This window comes from Octodon degus, unplaced genomic scaffold (assembly GCF_000260255.1).
Source record: "Octodon degus isolate 3935 unplaced genomic scaffold, OctDeg1.0 scaffold00107, whole genome shotgun sequence".
NCBI lineage: Eukaryota > Metazoa > Chordata > Mammalia > Rodentia > Octodontidae > Octodon > Octodon degus.
Genome location: NW_004524683.1, coordinates 6,500,901 through 6,511,309, shown reverse-complemented (window position 1 = coordinate 6,511,309; position 10,409 = coordinate 6,500,901). Strand labels below are relative to the sequence as shown.

The following is a 10,409-nucleotide window of genomic DNA, read 5'->3' as shown; positions in this document are numbered from 1 at the left end:
CCTCGCCGCCGGGCGCACCTGCAGGCGGCCTCGCCTCGGGGCTGCGCGCGCCCGCGGAGGCCCCGCCGCCCCCATTCCGCCTTGGGACTGAAGCGTCCCTTCCAGTTCGCGAGCCCTTGGGGTCTTCTTCCTCTACCCGTGAGCGCGCTGTCCGTGGGTCCCCACGCCACCACCAGCTGAGCCTCTCAATTCCAGGTTCCCCAGAGGGCGCCTCCGACGCTTCCCTGCAGGCTCAAGCTGCCTACTTGCTGAGTGCTTGGGCAGCCCCACTCATGGACTCCGGGTCCTCGCCGGCTTCCTTCATCTCCCCACAGTCTCTCCCCACTCTCACCTCACCCCACTTACCCGCGTGTTCTTGGCTTCTTACTGGGAGGATGCTCCCCTTCCACATAGCTGCACTGGCTGCTGTTCGCCAGGGCCTGAGGACAGTTTTAGAGCTCAGAGACCAGCACACCGGGAGCTCCTGACTAAAGGGAGGCGTGGGTTGTCCCGGACCCTTATGTCTGCCTTGCCTCCTGGAAAGCATAGGACTCACCAAGGTATTATTATTTTTTAATTAAAGTTGATTTAATGAAACAGGGATTGGTGTGCTGGTGGTGAATTGAGGGAGTGGCTGGGGAGGACATCTGGTGAATTTGTATGGTGGGATGCCGCCTGGCGTTGAACCTCCACGCATGCCTAGTAATCCCAGCCCTCAGGAAGCTGAGGCAGAAGGATCAACGTGTGAGTTCGAGGTCAACATGCACTTCACAATGAGACCTCTATCTCAAAAAAAAGAAAGAAAGAAAGAAAGAAAGAAAGAAAGAAAAGAAAAGAAAAATCACCCATAGCTGTTCACATAGTAGGCCTACCCAGACGTTGTCAAAAACATCTCAAGCCTGGTAGGGATGGGATGGTGTATGTGTGTGTACACGTTCACTTAAGAGTACATTTGGGTGGTGACATTGCTGCTAGCTCAGGGTCCTTCTCAGCTCCTGGGGGTAAGAAAGTATCACGTGCCAAGCATTGATCAGCGAATGGACAAAATCCTTGCTTTATGGAGTTATAGGTCAATTGGAGGGTGACATTGATTGAGCTGTCGCTGCTTAGAGAAATGAGATGTGTCCTAGGATCCCTAAAGCATGGGCCACATAACTAAGTCACTTGGAAACTTGTTAGAAATACAGGACTTTGGGCTCCACCTCAGGCGCAGTGCGATAAACTGCAATTTCACAAAATTCCCAGGTAATTGGTCTGCACACAACGCTGGGTCTGGGCTGCGGGCTCATTCCAAAAGAGCAAAGCTCCTGCTATGAGGATTGTGACCAAGTTGCAGACCACACTCCCTCTTGGGGCTTAGAGCTGGACTGAGTGTCCATCAGTTAATGCCTCTGTTATACCTCCCCTGCTAGGTTGTGCAATGGGGCAGCATTGCCCAGAGCTGATTCCTGATTGTCCACAGCACCAAAGACAGGGCAGCACTTAACAGAGGCCTGGGTTCAAGGGTCAAGGGAGGAATTGGCCTGTGACCCTGGCTTGCTCTATGGGGCTGACCCAAACACTAAGCATCAGGCTTTTCCAAGCTTCCTGCCTCCAGGCTCCTGGTCCAGTTGAGTCTGAATTCAGGGTCAGGAAGGGCAGGGAAGGGAGTGAGCACATGCAGAAGGCAGGATGAATGTTTTCTGCTTGTTTGTGGCATTTGTAGCTGTGGAGCGATGAGATGGGAGGGTGGAGAGCAAGCAGCTCAGAAGAGGAGAAAAGCACAAGTCTGGGAAGGCTGTCTCCAGAGGTTGGGCAGGAAGTGTGTAAAGGGTGGTAGAAAGTGCCCTAGACACTCCTCTTCTCCCTACTGTTAACTGCTTTGAGCAAGGGCACACTTGCCTGGTACATAGCAGTCTTCTGCCTAATACTTGTTGACTGACTGAACAAATAACTGCCTACTTAACGACTTTGCCTGACTTAACGAGCAATGACCCAATGGGCAGTCCTTGGCACACTCTTCTCCTTTCTTACTTGGAGCTCTCATACTAACTTGTGGAAAGAGCAGGGCACGGTGGCTCATGCCTGTAATCCTCCTGCTCTGGGAAGCTGAGGCAAGAAAACCATACATTGCAGCCCAGTCTGGGTACCTTAGCAACTTAGAGACCCTGTCTTAAAACATAAAACCCTAACCCTAACCCTAACCCTAACCCTAACCCTAACCCTGTGTTGAATCTTTTGCTCCTGGATTCCATAGTTTTCTTTTTCTTAGTTTCTTTCCCTGTTCTAGTAGAGGTAAATTGTCTCGGAAACTTCATACATTTTCAATGAAGAGGATTGTTTTAGCATGAGAAATTAAGCATGCACTTCAACAATTAAATATTTGAGTTGAAGCTGTGTTTAGATGTTATGGGGCTGTAGGCAGGGAGGGTGTTGGGGAATGGGGGGTGTTTTCTCAGCTCAGTGTGTTACCTCCAGGGAAGCTAGGAAGATGGCTCAGTGTTAGGGTGCATTTGGGTACAAGGATGAAGGCAGGGAGACTGCTGAGAATGCTTTATAAAAAAGGATGAGAGGAGAACCCCTGGAAAGGGGCTGCATCCAGATTAGAGTGGCTTGGGACATCGGAAAAGTGGCTTTAGGGCCAAGGATGATGCAAGGGGCTCCTTCATCCAACTAGAAAGAAGTCAACAGAACCCCAGCACATGAGGTACACACTGGGTACGTGCAAAAATGATGCCCTTGGCAGGGACACTGATAACAGAACTCCTTGAGGGAACTTTTAGAGCTCTGGGCATGACCTAGGAAGGAAGGAAGGTAGTTAACTGGGAAAGAAAAAACAGCAACGTGGAAGCCCTTCTACCTAGAGACGGGTTGCTTTTTGCTTATGTACTTCGAGTGATTCTGGAAGTAGAGGGACAGGGGAGGATTTTACAAGCTCCAAGAGGTGACTATTGTCTACTTTTAAAGAAAAAAATTCTGTGGATCTTTAGTGTTGACTTTAAATTGTTAAATGATGTTGCTCAGCATGGGCAGTTTTAAATTCTTTAAGCATCTATTTCTTTTTTTTTTTTTTTTTTTACGGAACCGGGGATTGAACTCAGGCCCTTGTGCTTGCCAGGGAAGTGCTTATTCCACTGAACCATCTCCCCGGTCCCTAAGCATCTATTTCTTATGTAACTGCTGGAATCTTTTACAAATTAAATTCGAACAGGAACCCAGTTTGGAGTTCATAGCATAAATCATAAAAAAGATGATACTGATTTGTTAAAAACTAAGCCACTCGCACCATGGGCACGACACTCACCCTCCATCTGTAGCTCTGGGGTTTGGCCTGTCTTGAACTATGTGTTGATACCCCCCCTTGAACAAATGGAAACATTTCTTCATGTAGTGGACCACCCACAGACTGGCTCCTTACTTGTGAAATTTACTTTTTTTTTTCCTCATCTCAAGATTAAAGTAACACTACTTGACAATAAGTGCAAATGAATACTTTAAATACCAGATTTCCATTATAAAGAAGTCATTTAGGTGATCCTCAAATATGGTCTACATTTTTTTATTTTTACTTTTTGATAGACTCTTAGTGCAATAAAAAACAACATTTAAACTTTTTCATAAATACCTACATTTGGGGCCGGGGAGATGGCTCAGTAGGATAAGCGCTTGACTGGCAAACGCAAGGATCTGAGTTCAATCCCCAGTTCTGAAACAAAACAAAACAAAACAAAAACACACCCTACATTTATAAGAGTATATTCTTGGAATTCAAATGAAGGAACTAAAAATATAAAAAATGATTATCTAAATAAATGACTTTGGCCAAGAGCATTAATGTGCATATCGAGCATATTAAACACCCAAAAAGTCATGATAGCTTCCTGAAACGTGTCAAGGAAAATGATCAGAAAAAGAAGGAAGCCAAAGAGAAAGGTACCTGGATTCAGCTGAAGCACCAGTTGCCCCTCCCAGAGAAGCGCACTTTGTGGGGACCAAAGGAAAAGAACCCAAGTTGTTGGAACCCATTCCCTATGAATTCATGGCATAAACTGGGGACGTTGCTCTGCCATTCAGCTCCTAATTGACTGCTCAAGTGTTCTAGGTCCTACATAAAAATAAAATCATCCTGTGTTGTACGGGTGGGTTTCTTAGTTGAACAGGTATGTGGTGCCTTCTTACCTCAGAAATATTTGCAGCAGATTTTCACTGTACCCAGTAATTGTGTCTAGCCTTTACTCTTCAGTGTTTTCTTGCTGAAAGATATTGCTGAGGTATTATGCAGGTGTATACGCAAAAATTCAAATATTTATAAAGTATTTATGTTGGCTTGAAGATCCTGTAAATCATCATGGGGAAAAGATGTATTAAAATAAATGGAAGTCACTTCAGAAATAAATAAATAAATAAATAAATAAATAAATAAATGACTTTGCTTAGAAGAGTTCTAATTATGGACTATTTATAAACCAATATGAGAACAACACAAAATCTTCAGGAGAAGGCTGAGGGTATTCATAGCAGAACAAATTTTCTTTTCTTTTTTTTTTTTTTTTGAGACAGGGTCTTGCTATATAGTCCAGGCTGGCCTTGAACTCATGGTGATCTTCCTGTCTCAGCCTCCCAAATGCTGGGATTACAAGTGTGTCCCACCCAGCCCAGCCATAGAAGAATTTTTGCTTTCCTGAGTTTGATCCTTGGCAGCAGATAGATAAATAGAGCCAAACTTGTATTTAGAGGAAATTTCATAGTCTTAGTTAGATGACTATGGAGATGATGTTAAGGAGACCAGATAAGGGACTGCTGTGGTATTCAGGCAGAGAAAGATGGTACTGATTTGTTAAAAACTAATAGAGGTGGAGAAAATTAGACATAACAAAACTGGTAGAGGTGGAGAAAATTAGACATAACAAAACCATAGAATCAGTCATTGGTTAAAATCCTCTGAGTCCACTAAGGCTTCATCTTTTCTCCTCAATAATGGCGTCATGCTGGCCCCAAAAGCTTAGGGTGATCATTTGTCTGGAGAGAGCCCTGGCCTGGCCTGGCTGACTTCACGAGGAAGGGGTCTCACTAGATCCAGGAGCACAGAAAAAAACAGAAGAAATCTCGCCCTTGCTCCCACCAGAGGGCACCTCCAGCAGCCTGTTCACCTGTGAACTACAGGGAGCCACCAACGAACCTCATTTTCCAGTAACATAAGTTGTTCCAGAACACAGAAGAAATGAAAGTCAGTGCAGTTTACTTAATTGTTATCAAAACCTGGTGAAGGGGTGAGCCTGCAGAGTATAATCTAATTTCACATGTGAAAGCAAATGCAAATTCTCCAAAAAAACACAGTGCCAGCAAATTGAATCCAGGCTTTTATAGGTAAATGGATGCAACCAGAGACCCTACTCACAAGTGAAATAAATCGGAATCACATGTGCAAATAACGTATTGTCTGTGTAGTTTAAGAAATTGGAAGAGTAAATAAAATCTGAAAGGGACAATAAATATTGTGAAAAGGAAAGAAAAGAAGAAAAGAAGAAAAGAAAAGCTGGGATGAGGGAAAGTGGAAAAGAAAGGAGGGGAAGCTTCAAATTTAGGCTGGTACAACCACTGTGGAAATCAGTGTGGAGATTCCAGCTAGCGTAGTTCTGTGTTGTGTGCCTGGATTCAATTTGCTGGCACTGTGTTTTGTTGGAGAACTTGCATCTGCTTTCATATGTGAAATTAGATTATATTCTGTGGGCTCACCCCTACACACACACACGAGACAGCAAAGGTAATTGTACTACTAATTTCCTTTGATTTATTGAAAAGAACAGTAAATGCTGAATTTTTGGATCAATTTTGCATGCCTATTTCTGGTAATCCGAACAACTACTTTGAGGATAATGAGATGCAATTCAACAACCATTGTTAATTTCCTACCATCTTGTTTAGAGATTAGGTGTCATTTTGAATGTTTAAATTTTTTTATTCTTCTCTTTAAAATTAAAAAGAAAAATATATGAGCTGGGTGTGGTGGTACATACATGTAATCCCAGCACGCAGGAGGCTGAGGCAGGAGGATCACCATGAGTTCAAGGACACTCTGTCTCAAAACACAAAAATAAAACAGAACAACAACAAAAGACACCAAGTGCAATTTACTTCTGGAATGCAAAAATGGCATTATTAGAATTACTAGCTCTCCTTTATGGGAGAGCTAATCGCTGCATTTAGGAACGATGAAATTGGACCTCATTGGGGCTGGGGATTTGGCTCAGCAGTAGAGTGCTTGCCTAGCAAGCTTTAAGCCTTGGGTTCAGTTCTCTGCGCCAAAAACAAATAATAAACCTTCCCTAAAAGAAGAAGAAAAAAAACCTCCCCTGAAGTTGGACCTCATAAGTGTCAAGTGACTTCGCAATGTCACGCTGCCAAGTTTCTGATCTGGGACTTGGCTCCAAAGTCATCCTCCTTCCTCTAAGGAAGAAGTGAGTTGAAATAGAAACTTGTATGGAAAACATTAGGCATCAATTACCTTCCCCAGTTCATCCCATACTTCCACCACTGTTCAGGTCTTGAAAGGCGTCTTCCCAACCTCAGTGCCAGGTCTTTTGCTTCCTCTGTGTAAGACTCCCTTTTCAACATCATCCTTACTTCCACGCTGCCCCTCTGCCTTCCCCTTTCCCTATATACCATCCTTCTACTTCACTTCCATTTTTCTGGTGATAAAAGCGCCACCTATTGGCCACCTTTTATGCACCTGGTTTGAAAAGGAGATGGTTGGAAGGAAACCACGATTGTTTGGAAGCTACTTGGTGCTGAGGGAGAGACGGCTTCTGATACCCCATGGCATTTGCTCCAATGGGAAGCAAACTCGTGCACAGGAGGAAAACTGCGCACATTCCCGCCTCCTCTGGGAAGTCCTCCTCCTAGATCTTCCATCTTCCTTTCCTGGTAGCTGCCCCACTGCAGACAGGCTTGGAATGGGTAGTCTACTTTGCAAGAGGGAAACTGAGGAAAGGATGCTGGGCTGAAGACAAGACCCTGAGGTCTAGAACCAGGCCACTTAGGCAAGTCCTTTTCTTTTTCTACCCTGCATGGTCATTCCTAACTCTAAGCTCCTTGCCTGTGCCACGCCCTATGCTCCTCGCTGGCTGGGGACTCAGAGATGAATCAGACACTGAACCCGTTCAGAAAAGTCAAATATTGGCAGATGGAAATGTAGTGTGCACAGTGCTTTTCCTAGAGGAGACTGCTGCTAGGTTACCTGCTCACTAACCAGTTGGTGCCTCTGTCCTGACCTCAGCCTGTCTCCTCTAAAAGCGGAGAGTGTGTCCTGTTCTCTCTGCCTGGGTGGGAAAGCAACTGGCAATGAAGATTTCCTACCCTACCTGACTAGGGTCTTTCCAGAAAGGGGCTGTGTGTCCTCTCTCCACTGTCATGCTCCCTGGGCAGTGTGGCCAAAGCCTGGCACACTGGGGCTTGGCCTGAACTACCCTTTTTCTGGAGGCTAGATGTGGGGCTTAGGGGGTTGAGAACAATTAGAGGTAAAAGGCTTGAACCCTGCTGGCAGGAGAAAAGTGTTAGTGTGTCTTCCCAAGTTGGGAGAGGCCAGTCTTTGTGTGCTCACCAAATCAGCTTCCTTGAGGAGCTGGCTCTGGGTTTGGGTTTAAAGGAAAGGAAGGGAGGACCTGCTGCTAAGAAACTCCCTTCCTGTCCATCCTGATTCCAGTCCAGCCTAGGTGACTGAAAAAAACGATGGCTTTCAACAGTTTCAGTGAATCTGAGAAAGGGAGGGAGCCAAAGACAGAAGGCTAGGAATAGAATAGGAAGGCACAGTCCTGGCTGGTGGGGCTGCTGATCTCTGCCCAGTGGGCTGTTGATGACACAGGCCCCTCTAGGTCTGGCTTCCATAGCCCTTGCCTGGCGCACTCAAAGCCACCAAGTCCTCCCTTCAGGCGGGAGCCTGTATGAAGTGTTCTTTTACTAGTCTTACATTCTTGCATACTTGGTATTATTTATTGGTTTAATTGTTTCTTTGAAGGTACTTTATTGTTGCATACATAATGTATTCACTTGGCTTTAAAAATATAAACAGTATCCCATATGTTGTACTTTGGAGTTTTGCAAGGGGAACAATACAATATAGGACACATATTTTATGAGATTATTTTTTAATAGTCACCCAAAGAATCATATACAAAGAGAGTACAAGAAATCTGCCCACACACTAAAGACCAAAGAATCCAACTGAGGGCCTGGATCCCATGGTAGTATCCTGCATCATTCTAACTGAAAACCTAGAGCTTAAACAATGGCCCCTACAAGTCCAGCTGGAGGCCAAGAGCCCATGACAATGTCTCATGTAGGCCTGTTTCATGAATCTGTGCTGGGAAGGTCCACAGGTCGGTGGTAGAAGCTAGAAAGAGTGTGCCAGCAGGATGAAGGATCTGTGCCAGCAGGCTGAGGGATCTGCACTGGAGCCAGGAAGCAATGGTCAAGGTAAGGACCACAGTTTCCCCCAAAAGGTACCATAGCCGTCCTTAGCAACAGTGAGGTCTCAGTTCTGATGATGAGAACAGCCTGGCTCCTATCAAGAAAGCCAGCATGACAAACTTTTCCAGGAGACTGAGCAGTGTACCATCTCCCTGGAGCCAGGAAGTAATGCTCATAGTGAGGACCAGAGTTCCCCCACAGTGAACTGTAGCCATTCTCAGCAACAACCAGCTTCTGAGCTCCTTCAACAGTGAGAACAGCTGGATTCGTCAGGAAAGTCCACATGACAAGGTCCTCCAAGAAAACCAATAGTTCCTAACAGCCCCCTACAGCCTCTAACAGTTGTTCCTCCTCCTCCTCCTCCTCCTCCTCCTCCTTGTCTTCTTTTTCTTCTTCTCCAGTTCTGCCTCTTATGCTGCTGGTAACAACCCTCAGGTGGGCCTTCCATACCTGGCACCATGCTGGTTCAGTTCAGCTGTGTGTTACAAGTGCACCACCAGTTGTCAGTCCACCACACCATGAAAAATCTTTCCTCTATTCTTGTTCTGTACTTTCCCTAACAGATACTAGTTATTAGTATTTTTATTAGTCCTATATATTTTTGTTGCACAGGTAAACCAATGTAAATATAATTATTTTTTTCATAAAAAGACATAGTTGTAAACATAATGCTTACATTGTTCCATACCTTGATTTGTTTTTACTCAAAAGTACAAACTCTGTCCAGATCAATACTTTAAAAATTATTTTATTTTAAAGTTTTATTTATAAAAATAAAAATTTATAACAAATAACAACAGTTAAATATATTGTATATTATTATCTGCAAAGTAGCTGCTCAGAGTACAAGACATAAAAAGTAAAAAGATCCTTATAAAAAAGAAACATAATAACACAAAACTTTCTTTTCAACAATCCAAGATAAACTAGTAGCTTAAATGAAACAAATTAGCAAATATTAAAATGTTTGAGGGGCTGGGGAGATAGCTCAGTAGAATAAGTGCTTGCCTGGCAAGCTCAAGGGCCTGTGTTCAATCCCCGGTTGTGTGTGTGTGGGGAGTCTTTAAAACAATGAAATGCATAAAGAGAAGTACTTGAACTTCTCTTTACTTCAGGCTTGTTGCTCTTCTGTGTATTTTGCCTCTTATCTATGAGACACTGTATTTGAGCTTCTGTGTCTGACTTCTGTCACTCACTAATGTTCTCAGGTTGCATCCCTCTATGTGCAACTGCCTGGTTTGTCCTTGTTTATGTCAGTGTAGTACACTGTACTACCCCATTTCCCTTAGCCATGCATCTGCTGATGGACACATACACGTTCCAAGACCTAGCTATTACAAATTATGTTTCTATCAACATGGGTAGGCATAGTTGCCTGTGATATGATTTAATCTATAACACACTACCCATTCTATGGGTGTGCCATTATTTAACTGTTCCCCTTTCTGATGAGGATTTACACGGTTTCCAACTTTTAACATACTGAACAGCACTACAAGGTGACCTTTCATGTGTTTCCTATCTTATGTCTCTGCTGTATCTGCAGGAGAAATCTCTAGAAATGGATTTCTATGCAGCACTTGTCAAGACACCAAGCTCCTTATGTACCAGTTCTTTACATAGCTGTCTTCTTTCCTCAAAGGGATCTTTGGTGATCATAGTCAAAATTTCATTTTCTCAAACTCACTGACCTCCTGCCTGGGGTTTCTGGTCAGAATCTGTCACTGGGGCCCCTGATTGGGTACTGTGGACTCTGGGCAGCCTAGGTCCTTGCCTCTCCCACCCTGGAGAGGCCTGTGTCCTGAATGTCCAGTGTCCAGGGTGAAAGCTCCTTCTACCTTCTTGCCCCGAGCCTGGGCATTGGTCGCCAGTGCGGGGAAGTAGCTTTTGACTCTGGGATTTTAGCCTTCTAGGCTTCGGATACAAGCTTTTCTCCCCATCTGGCCTCCTAATTGTGTATCCTGTCTCTGTCTGTCTGTCTGTCT

At 44.5% G+C, this 10,409-nt stretch overlaps 1 protein-coding gene across 1 annotated transcript in view; it reads left to right on the top strand.

Annotated features, from left to right (window-relative positions):
• The window catches only part of Foxe3 (forkhead box E3), a 1,413-nt gene extending 946 nt beyond the window's left edge, over nucleotides 1-467 (top strand). Inside the window, exon 2 of the mRNA XM_023724186.1 lies at nucleotides 25-467. Coding sequence (XP_023579954.1) covers nucleotides 25-467 — 443 coding nt within the window. The remainder of the gene's footprint in view (nucleotides 1-24) is intronic.
• Nucleotides 468-10,409: the final 9,942 nt, after the last annotated feature.